Raw genomic sequence first — 27,860 nt, forward strand, 5'->3', positions numbered from 1 at the left:
TTCATCAACTTTTGGCAAGGCTTACCCAAGATAATACAGCTGAATTCAGTACTAATGTTCATGTTGAATTACTTCATGCTGTAATTTTCTGCTTGTTTGGACTCACCTCTTTCTTTAGTGATGATGCAAGTTCTCTGCCTCTATCCACATAGTCTGTGAATGTCACCTCGTCTGCATTTATTGTTGCTAATGTTTCTAGCCACTCCTTCTCTACCAGACCAACCTGTGGAAAGTAACAATGCAACAGTTCCTGACACACATCATCAAATAATTATAAGTTATTCTTGTATTTATCTGGAATTGTATTGGTCATAACTGGAACATCTATTTTTACTTTCCCTCTACTAACTTCTTCACTGAATCATCTCATTCCTACTCCCACTGATGACTGACTCTTATATTTAAACATCCTTATGGAATTCTCAAGTAAATGAGACATTCTGCTTAAAAATATAATGTTCCTGAGTAAAATTTTTTTTTTTTTTTTTTTTTTACACAACTTCTTCACACAAGTGAAAAAGTCACACAAAATAATATATATTAACTGCCAAGTTTCAGGTGCTCTTTGCTGCATGATGAATTATGTGAATAAGAGTGAATACTGAAGTAACTAAAGGTACTAACACAAGACTGCTGATGATTTTTCACAATATCCTTTCTTTTCTATTACAATTTTGTATATTATAATTCTGAACCTGTCCTGCTGCATAATTAAGTTTTTCCAGAAGTCAAGCATTATCTTAATATCTTTATTTTTGCCAATTTCAATAACTTGCATCTGAAAAAAGTTTTTCTAAGAATCACATTTCATCATATAAGCTTCAACCAAATATTTGTGCTTCACCCACCAGTCCAATCTTCCAGCCATGCCAGTTCATGGTGTGGGTGAGGATGCCACCAGCAAGAGGCTGGCCTGTTTCATTATCCTCCACATTACTCATCAACCAGGGGAAGTGGGTTCTCTCTGCAACATCTACAAGTCTCTCCAGCCCAAAATCTGAAACAAGAGGAGTCTTGAATTCTTAATATACTAAAGCAGCAGTTCCGTAACTTCTCCACTTGTAGGTCCTGTACAGTGCCCACATACCACCTGGTTCCAGAAAAACTATTTCAAGAAATATCAATTAATTCACAAGTAGTACGTACAAATGAACTAACAACAAGGAACACAACTCAATCTAATATGAGGAATAAATCTGTTTCTTGTCCACCAGCAGATTGATGCTGATTATCTTGTGTAAGGCAATAATAATTTTTCTGAGAAATGAATTACTAATTAAATTCAACAAAAAATTGCATAAGATCCCAAAAGTGCTCATGTACCACCTGGAAGGTCTTTGTGTACCACTAGTAATACACATATCACAGGTTGGGAACCACTGTACGAAAGAGTATCAGATTATAACTTATGGTGTTGCTTTCATCACTGACTAACAAGTAATCCTCAAAACAACCTTTAACATAACTATCATCTCCTTGGACCACATGAAGATAAACCACCTCAACATCTTCTGGAATGAGTCATAATTAGGTAAGACTATATTACTTTTGGTTAGTTTGTGGAAGATAAACTTAGATTACATTGGATTATCTAATTGAACTCAACCTAACCTTAGTGGAAATAGGTCATACTGACTATTAAAATCCATCTCTTTTTTGGTGCCATGTTATAAATTTTTGGTACACTAGAAATTCTCAGTTTCTCTTATTTTGGGTAACTTGATTAGAAATTGTATTATCTTATCAAGTCATCCACAACATAAAATCATTTTACATCATTCTTCAAATAAATTATTCTTTCTATCTGAGTTGTCATCATGCAAAGCAGGCTTTCCTGCTTTGGGCGAGCATAAGATTGCATATGGAATATGGAATGAGTGAAAAGTATGTATATTGTCTCAAGTTTTCTCCCTACCCTGACATTTTCATTTCATTTTCTGATGTTTTTCTACACTTATTCCTATTTAATGGACAATGTTTTTCAAAGCTTGCTATTGCTTGCAGAGATAATGCTCTCTTGAGGTTATTTCATAACTAGTTTGCTTTCACTATTTGCAAAATTCAACATTAATGTTCAAATTTATCTTTAAAATGATTAAATTCTGGAAAATACAATTCCCTTAATTTTCAAATTTATCATTTAAGCTCCATATATATATAAGGATTATCTTAAACTTAATTTATCAAATTTTGAAGTCTCTACTAAACAGTATTCTTTTTCCATTGTGCTATGTATTTATACAATCTTATAACCTTTTAAAAATCTATGAAGAGGTGAAATGTGTGATACAAGTAACTGTGAAGTACAGTACAATTTTAACATCGGGAGTGTGTGCCTAGGAAGACAAGGTAAAGATGTATTCCACAGCAGGCATCTATTAGCAGGAAGTGTGTGTAGGTGTCATACAATGCAAATAATTGGAACAACTTAACACAAATGAAATTAGCAATAATTATTTACCATAGTAAGAGTTAAAAATTCACTCACCAAAGTCATGGTTGCCAAATACAGCACAGTGAATTCCAAACTGGTTCATGACAGGCACCATTTGTTCCCCCTTGGTGAAGCTACTCACTGCAAGCAACACAAAATTAGTATGTGCTATTTCTATATTTACAAACTAAAATAAATAAATAAATACATAAACAGACCAAAGATTAGAACAAAAAGAATGTTAAAGTACCACAATATTCCATTAAAAGATGACAAGAATATTAAAAGGATCATTGTCAATTTACTTCCAGATCTTGGTACTTCCATTGTGAAGGATCCAAAATCAAAGGAAGGTGAAGAGCCAGGACTGTGTTCTACAAATTACTGATGATACATAGAATCAAGATACTGATTCCAATCTCTTGCTTTCTTTGTATGAGTGATTTACAGAATACAGATGAAACCCATACACTCACATTGAGATGCATACTAATTTCCGAGCTCATATGAATGATAAACTACTTGTGTGCTTGCAATACAAACCCAAGAGGCTATCAACAACTACCCACATACTCTGGGAAAGTAAGAAACCATTATAAGATAATGCCAAATTGCTGACTATCAATAAATCAATCAATTCAATAAAGGATCAATCCTCTACTGTGTTTTCATATTAAGTGAGGGCGTGACGCTGCCACTCATGTCTTTTGTCTTACAGTAGAAGACAAATAAAAAAAGGACACCACCCAGCAGAAATGTTGCATTGTTGCTCTGCTTTCCCATTACAGCAATGTCTACAGGTGTAGTGCATTAGTAACTTTAAAGCCAAAGGTACAGTGTTATTTACTTGGCATAATACTTATAGCTAATCAACATACTGGACCTACTGTTTTGATCATCCCTCATTACAGCAAGAAGAACATATTTGTTATGATCTCCCTTCTCATTCCCTCTCTAACTTCAGTAGCTGCCTTGCACACTGGTGGACTGGCCAAACCTTTTCAGAGCAGAGAGGTGACATGTATGAGCAGCTCCAACAACATATCATGCTGCTGTCAGTAACAGAGACCAGAGTATAATGGAACAACTTGGCACACCACAACACCCATTCCTGCATAAATGTTTGAAGGAAAATTTTACACCATTTCTGCAGTACATGAGAAAAAACCCACTTACTAATGGATGGAGCAAGGATGTCCCCACTGAAGAGGATGAGTGGATCCTTATCAGCCAGGCTCCTGAGGGCTGTCTTGAACCTTGCAGCTCCTGCCTTGGGCTCAGTAGCCTGCTCCTCCACATTGTACACATCATTGAAGTGTAGGATTGTGATGGATGGGGTGCGGAAGCCATTCTGGACTGGAGAGGCAGATCCATTGGATGTTGTTTCTGGACTGGATTCTGCAGACACCATGATTGGCGATGATGAGAGTTTGCTGCTGGTGATGAGAGTTGGAATTTCCTGTAAGGTAGAGATGTAGTTTTACACATTTGACATATGCAATTAAAGGTAAGTAAATGGTAAATTACACAGTACATTGTCAATTGATACAAATAATATACTAATATTGTATAGTCTGATGTGCAAAACCAAATCACAGCTCACAATTAGATGGAATGTTCAATACATATTTCATACAATTATACTTTTTTTTTCTTTTTTAATCTTTCCAGAAATTTTCTGCAAGTGCAAAAGCAAATTAATTCAGAACATAGACATAATTATTTTTGTATTCTTAACACAAACCCAATGTGATGTAATGCTACAAGCATAGTAATACTACAAGAATATGACTTTTGATACAGAAGCTTTCTCACACAAGCAGGACACAGTCTTTTCTTCACGAAAATAAGCCCGATTGACAATAACTGGGACATTTCACAGTACTTGGAATAATACCATGTGATTTAAAAAAATGTTAATGCTGCATTAAAAAGTGTTATACCTCCAAAATAAGTGAACGAACACATTCACAATCTGACATGGTAAGAGAGTGATCGAGAAATGCACCATGGCGGGCAATCAGCCTTCGCTTACAGAGAGAAAGCCATGTGATTGGAAAGCCATTTGATTGGCTGATATTTAGTTTATCCCTAATTTTTCATTGGGTGTGAAGAACTTACCACACACGCGCACTTCCACTCAAAGTTCGAGAATCACACTCGAACAAACCGTTTTTCGAACATCTGACACTCGAAAAAATTCGGAATAACAATGACGACCAGTTGGCAAGTTGTTAGAATACCTACCAAAGATTTGTCCTAAGTATTAGGACACTAAAATCACGTAGTTTTATGTACTTTTTTATTTAGCTGTTGAAAAACCTGGAATACACAAATTGTGTAGAAAAAACGTGTATGGGTAACAGTATTATTCTCATAATGTGTCAAACGTAAGGTGAAAAGATTTTCCAAAGAGCACCGATGCGTAGGCCTACTGTCATGTGAGTAGCATGAACTGCCCTGAGCGAGACCTGCAAAGGGAGGTGGGTGTGGCACTGTTGTGGCGTCAGTGGCTGCCATGCGGGGCGGAATTCTGTCAGGCTGTTTTTATTTCGGAGCTTTGTGCCAGTCCTCCACGGTCACGCTCCACCAAACCCCCTCCTCCCTATCCACCGTCCACAGCAACACAAGTTTCTCATAATTTAACAGGCTAATCAAACAGTATATTGTATGTTATTATTCCCACTTATCCAAATTCAAAACTTCCTTTGTCTTCTTCCAAATGCAAAACGAAAAAAAAAAAAAAAAAAAAAAAAGACACTATGAAATATTTCCAGGATGTGTAGCAGCGTGAAATAACTACCAGCTGAGGACACCCGCCGTTCTGCAGGACGCTAAAAGGTACTCAACGGACAGCATCCCTCAACCAAGTAGCGACCCATTGAGCGAGTTCATTATTCATAATACACACAACTGTCCTCCTGAAGAATACCTGTTTGAGAGAAGGAAGCGAGCATGGCAAGAGATTAAAGCCACACGCAATGCCTTGCCTCTTGTCAAGAAACCGAGCAAATGACTGATCATGAGACGACTGAATCTTTTTTCGACATGTGTTCGGAACAATTTTCGATACTAGCTTCACACCTCCCCCAAGACTGCCTCACTCAACTAGTATACTCGTTGGCCTCACTGCTTCCAATCATTGCTATGCTCCCAAACCAAGATTAGCGGCCGAGGTTGACTATGGAATCCGACTATGTTTTGTTGGTTAAGTGGCAAACGGAAAATGGTGAGCTTGGAATCAAAGCATAGACGTGATAGACAAGTACAGTACATGTATGGTGATTGAGTGGATTATAGAAACCCGCGTTGTACACAGGCGTAAACTATTGCTGAATGTTTCACCATTATAGTTTCCACTGAGACTACATCAGTGGTCACCAAGCTGCTTCACTTCACTGCAAATATAGCTAGCATTACGTTTGGTTGCACATGAAGCCATCAAACTTAAAGGCATGTGTGTTAACGTCAACTTTAGCTGGTCAATCGGACGTATTCCTCCATTCTGGCCAGATTCACGCCATCCTTTCGTTAAGAGTATTTCCTCTATTGGATAAGCAGTAACTGTCCTTCCTGAGCAAGAGGATGGTGTGTGTGGTGTGCATGTGAAAGATGTCACCTTTATCAGTAGATCGGACTACTAAGAACTCCAACTTCTCTTCTCGAGGGGGATGGTAAATTATACATACACAAGAGAGAGAGAGAGAGAGAGAGAGAGAGAGAGAGAGAGAGAGAGAGAGAGAGAGAGAGAGACAGAGATTATAACGGGAGGTAGCGAGGCATTTACTACAGCAGGAGCAATCTTTTCGCACGATATATATCACTTACAGTATTTCTCATGCAAACATTCCACTGAGAGGCAGCAGTGTGGTCAGTGTTACAGCATCTTCCGTATAATTCTCCATGTCAGAGTTTCTTTTTGCGGAGGATCAAAACTAATCACGAAATATCATTTGATGCCATTTGATACAGCCACACAGCGATGGACTGGAGTGATAATTGAATATGGTTTGATGGAGAGGAACAAATAAAGTAAAGGGGCAACCTTAGTGGCAGGCAGGTAAAAGTAAAGTTCATAAACGGTATGAAGTGTGGCATGCTGGCTCTAAATAAATATTCATGAGGTTTTTAGTTGACATTTTTAATTTTTTCCGTGACAGAGTTCTCCCATTCAGTATCCTGGTGGTGGGTTTAAACTTCACTTTTTAATGGTGACCACCGCGATCGTGCCTACCCTACTACAATATACTGATCCGCTCACAGTCACCTACCTTCAAGGTCAGATTAAAGGCGCTCCGCCACATACCGACCAACACACACACACACACATGAATACATACCTACACACGCTTATATTTTTCTTTTCTTTCTTTTTTTTTTATGTGTATGGAGAACATGTCATTCACCTATCAGGCGCCGTCAGGGGTCACCGTTATATGGCACAAGGAAGTCTCAGGGGCAGCAGCGCCTGTGCCCGGCAGTATCAGTATTTTCTATTAGGGAAGCTCAGTGCACGTGATTCAGGGAACGATGTCTGGGCCGGGAAATCCTCCACCACGTACCTTGGTGCACGATCTTCGTATCTCTCCTGGTGGTGACAGGAGGCCAGGCAGGTGGTTCAAGGTTGAAAAGAGTTCACGGTCCATACCGTTGGGCTATTGGAGGAGGGGGGGAGTCACAGGGTTCAGTGCCAACGAGCCCGGGCCACGAGCTGGGCTGCTGCTTGGTGAGAAGCGGTTGGGGAGGCAGACAGGAAGGTCGGTGGAGTTTCCCTCGTTGACAAAAACGTTTACGGCCATGGCGTGGAAATTCATATAAGACGTGGTGATGGAGTTAAGGTCTATGTGGTGCGACATCAATCTTGAGGAGTACCTTGTGTTGTAGCTGAGTACTGAAGCCAAGGCAGGTCCGCCACCTAGCATCGCATCGCATCGCCGTCTTCCTCTCAGCGTGTCTGGTGATGCGAGGTTACGTCATTTCACACCCACACACCAAGAAGGAATGAAGTTCTGTTCACTCAATGTGGCAACTTTTTTTTTTTTTCCATCCTGGCATTTCAACGCTTGGCCTGAGCGATACGACTCTACTCCTGACACGTGCTACGAGTATGGAGGGAGAATTTATCCTGAACAAGTGATAGTCTCGCTATGGCAAGTATGGTTTCCTTCCTCAGACCCGGTACGCTCAACTCGAATGGTGTCAGACTGCTGCTGTTTTTCTTTTTCTTTTTCTTTCTTTTTTTCCGGTACTCCCACAATGTTAATGCTCCGATCATGGATCTTATGATTGAGTTCTTGTTGAGGGATTCATATCTTCAACATCCATAAAATATTTTCAAACACACACACATACATACACACACACACACACACACACACACACACATATATATATATATATATATATATATATATATATATATATATATATATATATATATATATATATATATATATATATATATATATATATATATATATATATATATATATATATATATATATATATATATATATATATATATATATATATATATATATATATATATATATATATATACTTGCCTTCACTCTACACCCTTAGGCTCTGTAGATGTTAACGCTCCACTCAGACTGACACATGTTTTCCGTGCGTAAGCCTCACCCTGCAGTACTTAGCCAGCACGAGGTGGCACTGCAAGGTGACCTACAAGCCAAGTGACACTAAAGACCCACATCTTCTATCCAACTCCTGGGAAGAAAATGCCAGCAGGCCTTGATGTACTCCTCCCACACCAGTGAACCGTCACACACAGCCAAACATGCTGTCACATTCTTCCATTTCTATTATAATGTTCGAATTTAAGTGTGGTTTATGAGTATCTGTCAAGCACTTCACCTCTCCACCATACTGCTGCCACATGGAGGAGCCTTGTACCCATCAGTACCCACCTTATTCCGACAAAGGCGGTTCCTGGAGGCGGAGTTACCCATGGTGGCCGCGGTACACGCTCAGGATCTCCTCGAGCCACCTTCAAACGACGTGTTCTTAAGTCACTTTAACACTATGCGCTAAACACTTGTTCCGCACACAAAGTTTTGTTTCACCTTCACAACAATGAAGCACTGTTATGGTCCTCATGCACTTGTTCTGTTTCAAATAACACCACACTCGACGAAACAAATCACATACCAAACAACACACACATCAATGAGCTAAACTGTAGCTATCTGTACTTCCTTCATCATAGAAAAAAAACAAGTTTGTTTTTTTGCCCCAGCAAGAACAGGTAGGATATTGAAGTGGTTCTAGCTCCTCAAATATTGCATCATCGCCTGCACATTCTAAGCACGTGGGAGGTTGTCTGTGCCGATAGACATCACGCCCTACTGCACTGTGGAGGACGCATTAGAGACCTCGGTTTTCAGCAATGATTACACACACACACACACACACACACGTAACGCGCCACAGAGCCTCGGAATGTGGCAGCGAAGCGATCGGGCAGCAGCCGCTGCCGAGCGCAAGAAGGGGAGTGGAGGCGAGATGTGGACGCCTTGGACAGAGGTTTGTACCTGACAGACAGACGGTCAGCGGTAACTGGCCACTTGCCACCGCAGCCATCTGCTCATTGTCACTTCATGTATTTGTTCTGCTGTATTAACATGCTTTTCTCCACATACAGCAGATTACAAACAAAGCTGGTGTAGAAAGAGATACGATCTGTCCAACGAACGAGAGTTGGCAGATTTCGCTTACAGTACGACACTCAGGGTAGCCGGGTAAAGTATATAGGGGGAAAGGCACGGCTGTAGAAACTCATTTATTGCTTCGTGACTTCGCTTGTGAGTGCTTGTGTCTGCCTGGTGACCGTAGGAGTAAAAAGAAAGACAAGAGGAGAGAGAGAGAAAAAAAAAAAGATTAAAAATAGACAATGTGTGAATGATGAAAGTTGGAAGTGAAGAAAATAAAACTCTGAAGAGGAAAGTAATGAATGAGAATGCTAGAAATGACAGAAGAACGACAGGAATAAAAACAAAAATTATAAAAGGGAAAACGAAGTACGAATAAAAAATAGTTAACTGATAAAGGAAAAAAACAAAAAAAAACAACAAACAAAAAAAAGTTACAAGAACCAAAATAGAAAGAAAATGAAAGAGAGAGAGAGAGAGAGAGAGAGAGAGAGAGAGAGAGAGAGAGAGAGAGAGAGAGAAAGGACCGCCTCGACGCGTCATACACCATCTCCGCAACGACTCAGGAAGGCGTGTTGGTATTGTGAGGCCCGAGTCACGATCTAGTATGTCAGTTTGGCAGGCGGTATCCTCCTCGTATTGTGTAGCAAAGGGTGAAGAGGCATGACTAATAGTAATTGCCGGGCTCACGTCACTATGAATTCACGCCCACCATTATCCCCTCTCTCTCTCTCTCTCTCTCTCTCTCTCTCTCTCTCTCTCTCTTGTTGTTGCTGTTGAGGTTTATCGCTTCATGTTAATATGTGTGTAATTCACCTCGGTCGTCTGCTGGTCACCCAGCCAGTCTTCCCCATTACAGAGCGAACTCAGAGCTCATAGACCGATCTTCGGGTAGGACTGAGACCACATAACACATTCCACACACCGGGAAAGCGAAGCCACAACCCCTCGAATTACATCCCGTACCTACTTGCTGCTAGGTGAACAACTTCAATACCATGACGTGTTTTCATATATATATATATATATATATATATATATATATATATATATATATATATATATATATATATATATATATATATATATATATATATATTCTGCCTACTATTCGGTGATTCTATACACCTTCAAAAACTTATGTGGGGAATTAAAATAGTGAAGACTGTGGCCATTAATCTTCTGACCTCGATAGACCCTTCCTAATGTCAATAAAATGATCTTATCATACTCAAGGTAAAAATGTGGCCCAGTACTGAAGGGGTTAAGAGGCTTGCCCATTTGCCTCGCCGCTTCCCGGGACTCGAACCCGGCCCTCTCGATTGTGTGTGTGTGTGTGTGTGTGTGTGTGTGTGTGTGTGTGTGTGTGTGTGTGTGTGTGTGTGTGTGTGTGTGTGTGTTGTAGTTGTAGAATAATGATTATCATTATTATTATTATTATTATTATTATTATTATTAGTAGTAGTAGTAGTAGTAGTAGTAGTAGTAGTAGTAGTAGTAGTAGTAGTAGTAGTAGTAGTAGCAGTAGTAGTAGTAGTTTATACGTCTGTTTGTCAAGGTGAAATTATAACTGAATAAAACTACTACTACTACTACTACTACTACTACTACTAGTAGTAGTAGTAGTAGTAGTGTTATTGTCGCCATCATCCGGAACGAAAGTCTCGACAACAATAATAATTTCTTCCTCACCGCTGCTCAGTGAGTCATAAATATCAAGGACAGAACGTGACACATTTCCAGTCCTTTCGAAACGCAGCGTGTCTGGAGAAGGTGGGAGGGGAACAGCCGCATTTAAAGACCATAGAGCGAAAACAAGACAGGCAAATGTAAGGAAAAAAACGATGAATGGAGAGTCAAATGCTGTTATGAGATAAAGATACACTTAAAACTAAGATAGAGGCAGTAAAGAAAGACAGGAAAAGAAGGAAAGAGAGAATAACGGGAAATTCAAGGCTGAGGAGGAGAAAAAGGAGGAGCTCAAAATTAAAGACTAGAGAATAGAAGAGAGATGGAGGAAAGAATGGGAGAGAAAAGAAAAGTAAGAAAGTGGAAAATTGGTGATGATAATGAGGGAACGACAAAACAGAAGAATGGAGGAAAAAAAAACAAACAAACTGATGATTAGATAACAAGGAAAGAAGAGATTGACAGGGAGATAGTATGAAGAGGATGAAAGAAGAAGAAGAAGAAGAAGAAGAAGAAGAAGAAGAAAAACTGATAAATTAATAGCAAGAAGGGAAAAGAATGAATGAGAGAAGTGAGGAAAAAATAGAAAATAAATAGTAATAAAAATAAAACAAGGAAAAACTGAAAAAATGAGGGCCAAACATGGGAGGAAATGAAAAAAAAGGGAAAGGAAGGAGACACAAATACCAGAAAAAAAAAGAAAGGAAATCAAAGACAATCAATCAAGGAGAGAAAAGAAAGAAAAAGAGAAAGCAAAAGCAAAACATAAATATCACGAAGAATTATAAAATAAAAAAATAAATAAAAAATACCCGGGAAGTAGACTAAATGTAAACCCGTGAGTGAAGGTGTGAGTGTGAGTGAAAGAGTGCGTGAAGGTTGAGTCAGCTTCCTCATCTTCGCTCTCTCCACCACACACCAGACAGACAGACAGACAGACAGACAGACAGAGAGAGAGAGAGAGAGAGAGAGAGAGAGAGAGAGAGAGAGAGAGAGAGAGAGAGAGAGAGAGAGAGAGAGAGAGAGAGAGAGAGAGAGAGAGAGAGAGAGAGAGAGAGAGAGAGAGAGAGAGAGAGAGAGAGAGAGAGAGAGAGAGAGAGAGAGAGAGAGAGAGAGAGAGAGAGAGAGAGAGAGAGAGAGAGAGAGTTGTTATCTATTATTATTATTATTATTATTATTACTATTACTATTGTTATCATAGAGTATTATCATCTTTGCTCAAACGTGACTTCTCTTTTATTTTGAGGATTATCTATCATTATTATTATTGTTGTTGTTATCATTATTATTATCATTATTATTGTTATTGTTGTTGTTGTTGCTTGATGGTAAGGAAAAGAGTCACGAGAGGAAGCATAGATCAGAAAATAATATATATATATATATATATATATATATATATATATATATATATATATATATATATATATATATATATATATGTATATAAATGCGGCTTAATAGAAAAACACGAGCATTATTTTCGAAAGCGCATTCCAGTTTTTAATAATGCATCTAGATGCGGCTTAATGAGGAAAAAGCGAACATTATTTTGGAAAGCGCATTCCAGTTTTTCAATAATGTATCTAGATGCACCTTAACGAGAAAAAAAAACGAGCATTATTTTCTCGTTAAGCCGCATCTAGATACATTATCAAAAACTCGAATGCGCTTTCAAAAATAATGTTTTTTTTCTCATCTATATGCGCCTTAACGAGGAAAAACGAACATTATTTTCGAAAGCGCATTACACACACACACACACACACACACACACACACACACACACACACACACACACACACACACACACACACACACGATTACTCATTAACTTATCAGGAAGTTATATATTTTTTTTCCTTCTTTCTATTCTTTATGTGAGTATTTAGTTAGCAGCGCCTCGTTTGTTTAGGATCTGAGGAACACGTTATGTCGTCTCAGTCAGCGATGGTCGAGGATATCTTCAAAAGTAAACTGTGGTGATGATGATTCATTCAGGAGATATTTCCTTAACTGAATCTCTCTCTCTCTCTCTCTCTCTCTCTCTCTCTCTCTCTCTCTCTCTCTCTCTCTTACCTGTACCTTTTATATCTCTCTACTTGTTTATCAGCTTCTCTTTCTATTCATGAATCTAAACTTCTCACAATTGTTCTTTATTAATCACTCAATCTATGTCACAATTGTTCTTTATTAGTCACTCAATCTACTTAACGTATGTAGGCTACTTATCTGTTATTAATCACTCAGTCTACTGAGTATGCAGGGTACTTATATGTTTTATCTAAATATCTACATCTCTCTCTCTCAACTATCTATCTATCTGTCTGTCTCTATTCATCTACCTGTCTAGTTACCCACCTTTCAACTTCTCATAGGTGTTCTTTATCTATCGGTCAATCTATCCATCTGTTTTTATCTACATTATCTTTAAACTATACCTAATCAGTTCATTTATCTGTCCGTCTCTCTGTTTATTTACCTATCTTCTTAGCTATGTACATAAACACTCATTCCCAAGGACTCCTGCAGTGGAAGAGCCGCAACACCAGAGTTTCACTTACTCCTGGCCTTGCGTTTTCTCCTTACGCTCCAATCCTCTCCCACAGTCTCCTCTCACACATTTGGACTAAATTCCGAAACATCTCTGCCAGCAACTCGAAGGCTCTATTAGAAGTTACATGGGTTATTATTATTATCGTTTTATGGTTCTAGTGAGATATCAACAAGATTTTCCACATTATCAAGAGGAAAAATACAAGAGAACGAGTCTAACTGTAGCCTATGGGAGTATTTGTGATGAGAGACCAAAGCGTTTCTGAATACGCACTTCGAATAGAACCACGTGGTACGTAGCTCGTCTCCACAAAGCAAAGGTCCTTCATTTAGGAGACAAAATAGTATGGGCGTAATATTAATACGTTCGCATTTGTTAAGAGAGACATTTTACCTTCTTACAGTGTATCAGATAGTCTCACACTGTCCTAGATAAGCTCTGTGTGATAAGTGTTGTCCAAGGAGTGTGTGAAAGTGAGGGAATATGGTTCGTTGGTCAGGTAAGGTATGTAGTCTCACACTCTCCTAGATAAGCTCTGTGGGATAAGTGTTGCCCATGGAGGAGTGTGTGGAGGTGAGGGAATGTGGTTTGTTAGTCGGGTAAGGTATGTAATAGATAGGCTTGGTACAGTTCTAGCTCTATTGTCTTACAGTGCAGTTAAGCTCACCACGTATATAATCACGTGAGAAGTGTCATGTGAACTTTTTAAAAATTTATCTATTTATTTATTTAATTGTAAAGTGATTCCATGTGATATTTGAGTTTATAACACAAGTTTGAAAATACATTCTTTACGATAAGAATTTCAACTTGATATTATTATTTTCTTAATTTTGATTCGATATGAAAAATGAATCAAGCTTTTCTTTTCATGGCTATACATTATTGATGTGTTAACACGTCTTCATGATTACAAAAAAAAAAAAAAAAAAAAAAAAAAATTACCTTATATATCTTGGTCCAGTCAGGCTTATAACTCGACAAAGGAAAAAAAGTCTAACAACAGCCATTCAATGCGAGATAAAAGAAAAAAAAGTACCCTATTAGTGAGATCATTAAGAAGAATAACATCTAAAAACACAGCATTTCTTCGTGCTGGGGTGAACAAAAAGGGACGAGTACTGAATAACCCTAAACAGCTTTCCCTTCCTTCACTCCTCGTCCCCCATCCTGCACCCTCTTGCCAAGAATGCACCGAGTAAACAAGCGGGCTATCATATCAGTTGTCTAAGTGTGTTAATCACCTCTGTAGCCTTGGAAAATAATCGCGGTGAGAGAGCAAAGCGTTTCTGAATAGGGGCTAAAAGAGTATAACCACGTGTTACGGTGTTAGGCAAGGTATGTTTATGGGTGTTTGATTGTCGTTTCTTGCTTCAGTTGCTTCCTTCTAATACACACACACACACACACACACACACACACACACACACACACACACACACACACACCGCGTAGTGTAGTGGTTAGCACGCTCGACTCACAATCGAGAGGGCCGGGTTCGAGCCCCGGTAAGCGGCGAGGCAAATGGGCAAGCCTCTTAATGTGTGGCCCCTGTTCATCTAGCAGTAAATAGGTACAGGATGTAACTCGAGGGGTTGTGGCCTCGCTTTCCCGGTGTGTGTTGTGTGTTGATGTGGTCTCAGTCCTACCCGACGATCGGTCTATGAGCTCTGAGCTCGCTCCGTAATGGGGAAGACTGGCTGGGTGACCAGCAGGCGACCGAGGTGAATTACACACACACACACACACACACACACACACACACACACACACACACACACACACACACACACAAAACCATCAACGAAATATTATATTAATTTACTGATTTGTACATTAGTTTGTATTTTGAACTCTTTTACTGATACAGTCCGTCGTTATAAGTTAACCTTCAGAGTTTTTGCAAAGTTGCATATAAAAAATAAGAAAAAGAGAACATAAGAGTAATTTTATTTTACTTTTTTCATGGTTTAGAACTCTTTGAGAAACTATAGACAATACAGAAAGTCTTTAAATGGTTGTAGATGATTATGGGGAAAGGTATGGCTGTGAAAGAGTTAAACGACTTATTTCTCTCATCATGACCACTCTTCAAAGGCGACTGAGACAAATTGTTATGTTCTTACTGATGTTTTTTTTTTTTTCTTACTGACAATACAGAATTCTCGCCAAACTACCACATGCATTACGAAAACATCTTCAAAATCCCAATCCCCTTTCGCAACAACCATTTAAATGCAAGAGATGAGACAACAAAGTGTTTAGGAATACCCGACATTTATCTTTTATCTTTACGCTAAGCTTTCTAAAGTGTTAAAGTTACTCGCATTCTTGTCAATTCCCTCCTCCGTTATTCCCATTCTCAGCGTTCATTCCTCCCCTCTACCTCTCTCTCTCTCTTATTCATCCAACTATATATCAAATTTATATCCGCAGGTAATTTTGATCTGACGTGCTTTCCTTATCAATACTCTTCCTACCAAACACGCTCCATTGAGGTATGCAGCCGTGCGTCAATGATTGTTATGGGGACAAGCCGCCAAAACAAGAGTGGCGGTAGACGCGGTGCAGAGTTGTTTGTTGTGTTTTCGTTCTCCTCTTCCTGTTTAGTTAGTCGTTTGTTTGAGCAGAGATTCGACTGTTTGTACACAATTCGATTTGAGTTTACATACTGGGAAAGATAATCAGCTATACAATGACAAATTAATCTTGTGTGATGTTAACAAACTAAATTATCGCACTAACTTTTCTCTGTGTAAGTGTTTTCATCGCTTTCCTCAAACTTTGTCTTTTCTTCGCTTCGCTCGTTTATCCACGGATTGACTTTTATATCTATTAGTTTTGTACGGATCTATTACATGACTTTCGACTGGTTTTGTATATTTGTTTCAGCTAACTTACACGATATGAGTCGTGACTTTGATCGAGCTAAACATCCTGTAACATTATTTTGACAATCTTACACAACCTACGTCGGGCGTGAACATTAATTCAAACCTTGAAAACTCTCACTAATGACTTCTGACTGGCCGCCACAGACAACTTTTCACTGGTGCACCAAACTGTGAAAAATTACCGACTGGTTTTTATCTTTGTACACATTTCAACGACTCTGAATACGAAAGAAAGTGCAAAGTTCGGAAAATACGTAATGGTGACTTTATTCTAATTAACCCTGTTTAGTAACACTGATGATACTAATGTCCACCACAATATGATGTAATTTAAGTATTCATACACACAATCTGTCTTAGTGTGTAACATAAAAGCTATTCCTGGTCCTAAAAATGTATCAAACCAGCTATTCACTCAGGAATGGCGTATGTATTAAAGCGCGCCAACTTTTCGATAATCACCAAGCTCGGTGCCAAGGTGGTGTGTCTGTCTCTGTATTGCGGTCCTGCCTCCCTGCCCTCGCACAGTCACGGCTGGAAGTATACTGAGGTCCGACTGAGTGACGGATGGCGAGGCAGCTCAAGGTCTGCTGATGCCTGCTGGCCGTGGGGAGGCTGCGAGACTCAGCTGGAGGACGTGGCTATGAAAACACGCGGTCTATTTTACTTTCTCATTTTCTCCTTGGGTGTTTTCCGGCGGTTCGTATTTGTCGCCTATTGTAACGTGATTAGTACATGTTAACTTTCATTCAGAACATCAAACTCCACGTAACTATTTCCATGGTAGTATGTAGTGAGTAACTGTCACGTGCATAACTTCATCCGTGCAAAAAAGTTAGCATTTCCAACACTGCATATGTGTGGCAGCTCACAAGTCACGAAGCATGCGTAGTAAGACGAATGGTAACTGCTAATTTTTGCGTTTGTAGCAGAACGACGGTGTTGTGGAAACCAGATGAAGATAGATGTTCTTTACTTCTCCCGCTCTCATTCCATCACGCAGATTGCAAATCAAAATTATCACATCAAAAGCACGTCAGCAATCAACAACGTATTATTTGAGTGCAAATAGACCGATGACGAGTGCAAATATAAATAGGGAAGAAAACGAGACCGCCAGATTTCCAAAGGGGAGTATTGACCTGCGTAGAAAGAGAGAGAGAGAGAGAGAGAGAGAGAGAGAGAGAGAGAGAGAGAGAGAGAGAGAGAGAGAGAGAGAGAGAGAGAGAGAGATTCCAAAGAAAAACTGAAGAAAAGGTCGAAGGAAAACGTGCCAGGCTGATGAGAATGTTGTCCACCGCTAGGCTTTTTGTAGCGCTGGTGTGACTGGTGATGACGGGACGCCGTGTTGTTGTGCGTTGGCCGACCCGATGATGAGTACCTTGCTTTTTGCCTGCCTTTTTCTTTTTCTTTTTTCTTTTCTTCTCGTGTGTGGAAGTGACACGCAATACCCTTCCCTTTTCTTTCCCACCACCGTCGCCATTGCCTTCTTTCATTAAAGGGAGTTGGAATGACAGGGAAAGAGGAAATTAAGATGGTTATGTATAGAAACGATGTTTAGTAAAGTGACGCATTATAACCTTCCTCTTTCCACATCGCCTGTCGCTACTATCTTTTTGTAGACGGTTAAGATGAAGAAAAGAACGAAAATCAGACAGCTGTGCATGAAAATACAGTTGAGTAGAAGACAGTTCTCGCTATACCCCCTTTTTCTCCCATCAATTGTCATCCCTAAGGCTTTTATGATTCACAATTGGGGTGAAGGAAATGATGAAATAATATAATTGTGTATAAAAATGCGAATAGATGAGATAAATAGTTCTTACATAGAAGTTATACGATACACTTCCTTTTCCTATCACCTGTCACCATTATCTATCTTGCAGACAGCTGGGTGAAGGAAAGTAGAAGAATAAGAGAGTTGCGTCTAGGAATGAAGTTTAGTAAGGATAACTTTTTGCATATAAAAGTCACATGCTACATTTCCTTCATCACCTGTCACCTTTATGTTTCTTCTACACAGTTGGACTATAAGGAGAGGAGAAAATAATAGCGCATAGGAGTGTAGCTTAGTGTAGCCTAAGTTCCGTGTGTGGAAGTGACGCGCTACACTTACACGTACACCCTTCCCTCTCGTATCAACCGACACCATTACTTCCCTTCTCGGACGACATGCGAGAAAAATATAATTACTGTGTGGTGTGTAGGAATGAAGTTTAGTTGACAAAAGTTCAGTGGTGCAATATTGCTGGCCATTATCACTCATCACTATTCACCATCCCCACGACCTTCTATATACCCACAACCATCACCACCACCACTAGCAGGGGCCGCATACAGTAAACACTTCACTCCCTTACCGCGACTGTTTTCAAAGGCCACAAATTATTAGCAAGTTTTTCCCATGCGTTTTTCTTGTTGATAATATAGATGTTTTGCTAACCTGTCACTTGAACCGTACAAATATCTTTAAAAACCCATCGCAGCATCAACTAAGATCTCTTGCAATAATGGAGGTAACGGCGAAGGAGTGTTTCAGAATACGAGCCCACAGTATCACCACCCCCTCTCTCTCTCTCTCTCTCTCTCTCTCTCTCCCACTACCAGTCCGTCACCACCATCATAGAAGAGACACGAAGTCATGTATCTCAGACTAGCAGAGATCACGTGACTTGGTGGTGGTGATGGTGGTAGTGTGCTGGCATGTGCGTGTTGAAAGCTGCAAAACCTTCCACACACACACAAACACACACACACACACATAATACACGGCCCGGTAGCTCAGTGGTTAGAGCGCTGGCTTCACAAGCCAGAGGACCGGGGTTCGATTCCCCGACCGGGTGGAGATATTTGGGTGTGTCTCCTTTCACGTGTAGCCCCTGTTCACGTAGCAGTGAGTAGGTACGGGATGTAAATCGAGGAGTTGTGACCTTGTTGTCCCGGTGTGTGGTGTATGCCTGGTCTCAGACCTATCCCAAGATCGGAAATAATGAGCTCTGAGCTCGTTCCGTAGGGTAACGTCTGGCTGTCTCGTCAGAGACTGCAGCAGATCAAACAGTGAATTACACACACACACACACAGGCAGGCAGGCAGGCAGGCACGCGATACACCTGAGCAAACGAGTGATGGGTGTTACCTGCCGGGAGAAAACAAGAAGGAAGTTGTGAGGCATCTTTTTAACGAGTAGGTAAAATGATATGCTAGGTCAGGGAGGAGGAAGAGGAAGAGGAAGCGGAAGAGGAAGAGGAAGAGGAAGAGGATGAGAAAGAGGAAAAGGAAAAAGAAGAGGAGGTGGACGAGGACGAGGAAACAGAAACAAGACTAATAACAACAGCAGCAGCAACATCAACAACAGTCAAAACTCGAAGGAACAAGAAGTGAAAGGAGAAGAACAAAACGGAAAGCAAGAAGACGGTGACGAAGAAGAAAAAAAAAAGAAGGAAAAAAGAGGAACAACAACAAACTAACCAACCTACCGACCACTCAAGCAACACAACAAAAAATAGAAAAAAGACAGGTAAGTTATGAAGAAAAAAAAAATGTGTCAGGAGGTCAGAATAAGTTGTCCTCGAGCTGTCTAGACACCTCCATTCTGAGACTTGAGCCCCTACAAGCTTCCAGAGATTCTGTCTGAGCATACATCGTGAAAACACTCTCTCTCTCTCTCTCTCTCTCTCTCTCTCTCTCTCTCTCTCTGGCGTCCACAGGAGAGAAAACCAGATTTCACCATAGAAAACGACGCTTCATTTCCTTCTGCTTTTGTCCACGCTTAAGAGCATATTGTGAATCACCGCAACGCCGCACCTTCACACTTTCCAAAGCCTCCAGGTGAAGTTACACGAGTTTTGACTGGTATTTTTAAGGTTCCAGTGACAGATTAACAAGATTTCTACGTTATTAAAGGGAGAAACAGTATTAGGAATATGGCTTATCATCTCTGTGGCATTCAAATATAGTCGTGAGAGAGAGAGAGAGAGAGAGAGAGAGAGAGAGAGAGAGAGAGAGAGAGAAAGTGTTTCTGATACGAACTTAACACTCTGGATGGAGGGAAGAAAACAGAGGAAGTCCGTCAGTTTATATAAAGAGAGGGAAAGCCAAGGAGAGGGAGACATTAGGAAGAGATTTATCAGCGCCACTGACTCGATGAATAATTTTGGGAACACCACTTCCAAAAAGGCTCTAGTTTTTTTTTCTTATGTAACTACCAAGGGCAAAAAAAAAAAAAAATGAATACTAGAAAAAAAAGGCCCACTTAAACTGCAGTCTCCACAAAAGAATCAAAAGAATCAGTCAAAATTCAGGTACAAATGTCTCGACACTTAAAAGAAGTTAAGTCTTAGGAAGATGGAAATACAGACACAGGCAGGGAGTTCTTGAGTTTACCAGAGTTGGACGCTGCACAAGGTTCTAAAGGTATTCGTATGGTTCTAGCGAGAGATTAACTTGATTTTTACATTACTAACAGCAGAAATAGTCTTGAGAGTTCGGCTAATCGTCTTTGTGGCCTTAAAGAATAGTCGTGGTGGGAGAGCCAATTGTTCCGAGGCTTTAACTCAATATCCCATTCTCACGTCTCTCTTTGTCTGTCTGTCTCCCTCTCCCTCCCGCTACCCTCGACCCGTCCGTCTGTTTGTGTCTTTCTTTTCTTATTTGCGCGTATCTTTTTCGGTCACTTTGTTCAGCTTTTATTTGTGTATTACTGTCTTCATTTGTATATTTGTTCGTTCCGACTTTAATGGCTCTCTCTGTTTGCTTGTTCGACTAGTATTGTCTGTATGTTTGTCCATCTGTCATATCTCTCTCTCTCTCTCTCTCTCTCTCTCTCTCTCTCTCTCTCTCTCTCTCTCTCTAACATTCCAATAACCTTCAACAATATATACATTTTCTTTTCCCTTTTTTTTTTCTAAACTTTCAGCACGGACGGATAAAATCAATCAAACTACAGACAAGTCATTAATCATCATCATAATTACCATCCGACGAAGCGCTTCCTCACCAGTTACATAATCCCCACACATCAATTGCCACTGCCAGGCTATTCGAGATTATAATGGCTCCTCTATTGGATCATTTGTTCACTCTAGTAATTAGCGGCTGCTGTAATGGTGAATCTATAATGGTTTAATGGTTCTTCTCTGCCAGACCGACGAGGATTGTATCGTATCTTACCTCCCGATTAGTTCCCCCTTCGTGGTTCCCCTTCTGCCTCGCCTTCAGATAATGGTGTCTCTTTCTCTTCCTTTCTCCTTTCACACTGCGCTAATCACCACCACCACCACCACCTTCAGATAATGGTGTCTCTTTCTCTTCCTTTCTTCTCTTTCTCCCTTCACACTGCGCTAATCACCACCACCACCACCACCTTCAGATAATGGTGTCTCTTCCTCTCCCTTCTTCTCTTTCTCCCTTCACACTGCGCTAATCACCACCACCACCACCACCTTCAGATAATGGTGTCTCTTCCTCTCCCTTCTTCTCTTTCTGCTTTCACACTGCACTAAGCACCACCACCACCACCATCACCACCACCACCACCACCACCACCACCTTCAGATAATGGTGTCTCTTCCTCTCCCTTCTTCTCTTTCTCCCTTCACGCTGCACTAACCACCACCACCACAACCACCATCATTCAGTCTCGCCTATAGAAGGTTGCTGCTGTTCCTCCTCTCCTCCCTTCACGCTGCACTCACCACCACCACCAACCACCATCATCACCACCACCAGCCATCATCATCACCACCACCACCACCACCATTATGACTCACTGCATTTCACGCCTCATTCTTTCATATACAGTTCCTAATTCCTCAACACTTTATTTTCCTAGTTTATATTCTTGTTTTTTTTTCTTCTGTTCCTTAGTTTCTTTTCTTCTGTTAAGCTTTTATTCTTCTTGTAATTAGTTATGTCTTTCTCTTTCGTATATGTATTTCCTTATTTTTTTTTTTTTAATACTGCAGGGTTTTTTTCCGTTTATATATTCGTTTTTCTTTTCTGTAACTAGCTATATATCTTTTCCCTTTAAAATTTGGCTCTATACTGAAATTGGTAATACTCTACCATGTAGGTACAGGTCCTAATTATCTTTAACATAGCTTTTTCTTACTCCCTTTATATTCGAATTCTTCTGTACTGTAGTAAATTAATTTCTCCCGCATAGTTCGAGAAATGTGGTCTGATTAAATAGTCTAATTACCAAATACAAGTCTGCTTTTATCTGGCATCCACTTGAACAATACCTATTCGTGCCTATCAACACTTCGCCTAAACCTTTGCCTTATTCATTCGTTCATATTGTCTGCCTGTCTGTCCACGCTCCTCCACCAGCGAGTGTCACATCAGGTTTTCACAGGTATGCGCAAGACTACACCGCCACAACGGCCATCAAACAGAGCTAAGGGCACGCTGCGTCTGTCATGTGAGCTGATGGGTGATATATGATGATGATGTTTCCCTTAAGGGTCTTCGCCGTCCTCCTCCTCTTTTTTCCTTTGTCCTCCCAGTCCAGTAGAGCTCTTACTATTCTACTAATCCCTTGTCCTCCTTCTCCTCTTTTTCTTTGTCTCCCACGGCAGTCTCTTGTCTCTATACTATTCCACGTCTCTCATTCTAAACAGGACTAATGTAGTCAGACTATTCTAGCATGACCGTAAAGCTAGTCAAGTTGTTTGCCATCAGATGTCTCTCACTGTTAGCATCTGTTCTGTCCCAAGAGGGAGTTACATTACTGAGATTTTTCTTTGTTTACGGTAGTGCTCCAAATATTAGTCTCGGGAGACACAATAGTGGTGATGATTTGCTTTTGTTTTGTGGTCTTTTTATACATCTTCATCCTCTTCTTCCTCGTCATCATCATCATGTTTACACCATTCTTCAAAAAACTAGTCACATAAGCTACGACGAATTCAGCATTGCAATAATATTATCATAATTTTTGTATTTCTTTTTCATTCCTCTCTTATCCTCCTCTTCCTCTTCCTCCTCCTGGTCATCATCATCTCCCAGGTGGTAGTGAAGGTCGTGCATACAGGTGGCAGAGTGGTGGGCGTGGTGGTCGGACGCAGGGGTGTGTTGGCGGCGTAGTAAGGGTGAGGAGGATTGCTTGTCACCCAGCCAACGCACCCAAGTCAGCCAGCCAACCCTTGCTACCCTATCCTCTCCTCTCGGCAGGTGCGACACAGATGAAGCGGGCTACTAATGCTTGGATTTCGTGTACGTGATGGTGTGTGCGTGTTCGTGTGTCTATAGGTGTGTGTGTGTGTGTGTGTGTGTGTGTGTGTGTGTGTGTGTGTGTGTGTGCTGGTAGTGTGTGTGTGTAAAGTAAAAATGACGGATGCTGGTAGAGATGAAAATAAAGTAAAAAATGCTTGCTATTGTGTTGCTTCAGAGAGAGAGAGAGAGAGAGAGAGAGAGAGAGAGAGAGAGAGAGAGAGAGAGAGAGAGAGAGAGAGAGAGAGAGAGATGACTATCTACTTACTATGTGATACAAAAAAAATGATGAACAGACAAACTTGACCATAACACAACGAAAAAAAAAAAAAAAAAAAAAAAAAAAAAAACGACAAGTGGTAGGTGTACAGGGCTGCTTTCCTCCCCATCATTACACTTCCCACTTCCTGCCGCCCACTCACTAATTTACAGCCTCACCCCGGCCAGGCCAATTCCAGTGAGCGAAGCATCGACTCGTAACGATTCGACGCCTCGCTGCGAACCATTAAGCCAATCAACAGAAGTGGTCACCAATATTGCAGGGAAGAAAACACACTTATATAAATTCCATGTGTCTAATTTGTGTATGCTATCAGTTCTTTTTACACTGAGTATATTTATTTGTTTATCTATCTGTTTATCTATTTACTTAATGAAAACTATCGATTCTTCAAAACAAATCTATATAAATTCCGTATGTCCAGTTTGTTTATGCTATCAGTTTTTTTACACCGAGTATATTAATTTGTTTATCGTCTTGTTTGGTTGTTTATATATTAATTTGTTGATTAATTGATCTATATCCTATTCCTATTATCATATTTTTCTACACTGTCTTCGGGTGAACTAAACTATAAAAAAAAAAAATAATAAGATAATAATAATAATAATAATAATAATAATAATAATAATAATAATAATAATAATAATAATAACAAAACAAAACAACAATAACAGCAGCAGCAACAGCCGCAGCTTCTACAACAACAATAACAACAAAAACAAGAGCAACAACAACAACAACAACAGTAGTAGTAGTAGTAGTAGTAGTAGTAGTAGTAGTAGAATAAATTTAGAGAAGTAAAACAGAGAGAGAGAGAGAGAGAGAGAGAGAGAGAGAGAGAGAGAGAGAGAGAGAGAGAGAGAGAGAGAGGAGCAATAAACACACACACACAAAAAAGAAAAATTAAGACAAAAGAAAGAGAAGATAAAACCAGAAAAAAAAAACGATAAGCGCTAAGATATGAACGGAAAGATTACACGAAGAACAGAAAGCAAGGAGAAACAAGAAGAGAGGAGCAGAGAAACACTCAAGGAAGAAGAGACGAGGCGAACAAGCAAGACGGGATATAAGAAATGAACCCGTGGGCGAAGATGAATGGAGGAGAACGAGGGGAGACAAGGTCAGGGCGATGGGAGAACCAGGGAGGGAAGACTAATAGCACGGGAGGAAAAGCAAGGAGGAGGAGGAGGAGGAGGAGGAGGAGGAGGAGGAGGAGGAGGAGGAGGATAGGGAAGGGGAGGGAAGATAAAGCGCACTGCAGCATGACAAGAGGAGGGGGGGGGGGTGGCAGAAGGTGAAGAAATGGGAGGGAAGGAGAAAGAGGAGAAGAAGTAAAGAAGTAATAAAAATGGGTACAGGAAACGGAAAAGGAAGAGGAAGAGGAAAGAAAGAGAAAAAGGAAATTAGAAAAGCGATGCGTAGGAGGAAGTTGGAGAAAGGAAGAGGCATGATTATTGGAGAGAGAGAGAGAGAGAGGGAGAGGAGAGAGGCGAGGATAGCAGCCAGAGAGAGAGAGAGAGAGAGAGAGAGAGAGAGAGAGAGAGAGAGATGTGTGACGATGAGAGACAATACAAGACTGCGAGGGAGGGAGGGATGGAAGTAGGGAAGGAAAGAGTGGAGGGAGGGACGAGAAAGGAAGGAGGAATAGGAGCCCGTGTAATGAAGGGAAACTGAAGGATGGAGAAAAGTAAGGAGTAATGTTTGAGGGGTGATGGGAAGGGTATGAAGGAGGAAGGAATGAAGGAAGAGGACATTACTATGGACTGGCGGAGGGAGAGAGGGAGGAAGAGAGAGGGAGAGGAAGGGAGAGGTGGTAAAAAGTGAGAGGGATGACGCAATTCTCACCGACCACCACCGCTTCAGCTGTTTCAAGACACCTCTGGAATTAAATTAATCTCTTATTTTTAATGTAGGGAAGAGGGCCAGCCAAGGGCAAAAAAAAAAAAAAAAGATTAAAAAGAAAGGCCCACTTGAGTGCTGGCTCTCTAAAAAGTGGAAAAGCGTCAGCCAAAATTATGGAGCAAATGCCTCGATACCTCCCTCTTAAAAGAATACATCTTCTGTCTCGCTTTCTTGGAATTTTTCTCGGGTTTGGGAAGCAGCAAATTGAAAAGGCTTCCCTCTGCGTCTCTCTTCTTCCTCTTTCTTCTTTCCTTTCTTTTTTCTTTAGATTTTATCAATCTTTTCAAAATCTAAGAGCATATACATAAATAAATTGATGGAGAAAGTGAAAGAAAAGAAAGAAAGGAAGAGAAGGAAAGAAAGAAATTTTATTTTTCTATTTATAGTTAAACAAATAAATATATAAATGAATAAACTAATGGTCTCACATCAAATCGTACACTTGATAAGAGTGTAGCAAGGGCTTCCTTAACTTCGGGTAGCGATTCCTTAGCGGGTGGACTTAGATAGGTGGTAACCAAAAAATTACTTCCATAAGCCCAAAACATTCCCGTGAAAAGCATACATGGTAAAAAAATAATAATAAAAAAATGGTGTACACTCGAATACTCTTAAAGACACACACACACACACACACACACACACACACACACACACACACACACACACACACACACACACACACACACACACTTCTGCTATCCATTACAGCCTCGCTCCCACCGCCCTCTCCTCCTCCTCTTATTCCCCAAAAAATGTTAGGTACGTTTTGCCGTGTAAAAAACGTACGATGATCTCCAATAATGAATGTTTACCATAAAATATTATCGAACCTTCGACGGAACGTGTGACATTAAAGGACAGCCAGAGGAGGACGCGACCGCTGCTCTCCTGTAGCACCAATGAGATCAGTTCTAAAGACGCGAGCTGCTACTTGGCTGAGGTGGAGAAGCGCGTCCAATGAGCCGCTGTGAATGGGATGAAGGAAAACCAGGCAGGTAGTCTGGGAATGCAGAGACGCAACCCTCAGCACTCACGGGGCATAAATAGATCAACAGACACCACAGCCACATAAATAAATAGTTGCGGATCACCATCAGTGTTTCTCCAGCTGGCAATGCATGAGGGAATTTCAGGGTCGATAAAGTTTGTTTGGGGAATGTAAGGTATCTGATCCCTTCTCTTATTTATTTACTTGTTCATTCACCAAAAGCAATAAAAGAGAAATTCCAGGCAGGGTTCAGTGAATGCCAAAAGAAGCAGGTTTCAGAACGAGGAAGTAACATGCGATGGTTATGCGTGTGTGGTAACGTAAGAGGATTTATATAAAGAAAGGCGAAAGACGGAGAGGAACAAGACAGAAACACACACACACACACACACACACACACACACACACACACACACACACACACACAGAGAGAGAGACAGGACAATGGTGAAAAATACTTGCTTAAAAATGACACAGAGGCGTTGCTATCTTACTATGCTCTTAAGTTCTCAAGAAAAGCGTGTGTACTTGTAAGGTTGGGCAAAGCTCGTATTGTAAAGTTAGAAAACAGCGAGAAAGATTGTCTATTTATATACCGGCCTGATATCTCCGTATCGGTTAGGTGTATTACGATGGATGCAGGAAATGAAAGAAATAAAAAGAATAAACAAGATAAGATAAAGGTAGGAACACTTTTTTTTATTGTTTTATTCTTTTAGCTCTGTGTCAGTCTGAAAATTTTCATTATTTAAATAGGAGTTGCGAAGATAAAACGCCGCACCCTATCTCGCTCTAAGAAGGTTCTCAGTGTCCTCTCAGGCTTAGCGTCCTATCCTAGCCTTTACCATGCACAGGGAACACGGTAGCAGTATTCTTCTAACCCGACCGCGGAGTGACTGAACCAAACCTCCGGTCCCGTACTGCCGCCTCAATACATATATATAGATAAATTACCCACGTGCCTTCTCCTGGTGTCTCCATTACAAAGCAACACAAATCTACCTTGGCAGCAAACCCCCTCTTCCCATCTCCCTTTCTCTCTCTCTCTCTCTCTCTCTCTCTCTCTCTCTCTCTCTCTCTCTCTCTCTCTGCCTGTCCCGCCGCTTGTCCCCGACCTGGCTTATCCTGCCGTGGAACTGTCAACGCTTTCATTCTTTGCCGTGTGTGTGTGTGTGTGTGTGTGTGTGTGTGTGTGTGTGTGTGTGTGTGTGTGTGTGTGTGTGTGT

At 40.5% G+C, this 27,860-nt stretch overlaps 1 protein-coding gene across 7 annotated transcripts in view; it reads right to left on the reverse strand.

Moving 5' to 3' along the window:
• The window catches only part of LOC123513884 (5'-nucleotidase-like), a 55,749-nt gene that overhangs the window by 11,566 nt on the left and 16,323 nt on the right, over window positions 1-27,860 (reverse strand). For 2 of the 7 annotated variants that reach the window (XM_045271336.1, XM_045271342.1), the window contains exons 1-5: window positions 8,365-8,610; window positions 3,611-3,893; window positions 2,489-2,575; window positions 849-997; window positions 107-223 (exon numbers count right to left, since the gene is read on the reverse strand). In XM_045271336.1, the coding sequence (XP_045127271.1) occupies window positions 107-223; window positions 849-997; window positions 2,489-2,575; window positions 3,611-3,893; window positions 8,365-8,406 (678 nt within the window). In that variant the 5' untranslated portion in view covers window positions 8,407-8,610. Of the gene's footprint in view, window positions 1-106; window positions 224-848; window positions 998-2,488; window positions 2,576-3,321; window positions 3,432-3,610; window positions 3,894-4,555; window positions 4,586-8,364; window positions 8,623-27,860 lie in introns of those variants that run through there. The other 5 variants (XM_045271338.1, XM_045271341.1, XM_045271340.1 and 2 more) reach the window with 5 other exon arrangements.

The sequence above is a fragment of the Portunus trituberculatus genome, chromosome 37 (assembly GCF_017591435.1).
Source record: "Portunus trituberculatus isolate SZX2019 chromosome 37, ASM1759143v1, whole genome shotgun sequence".
Taxonomy (NCBI): Eukaryota; Metazoa; Arthropoda; class Malacostraca; order Decapoda; family Portunidae; genus Portunus; species Portunus trituberculatus.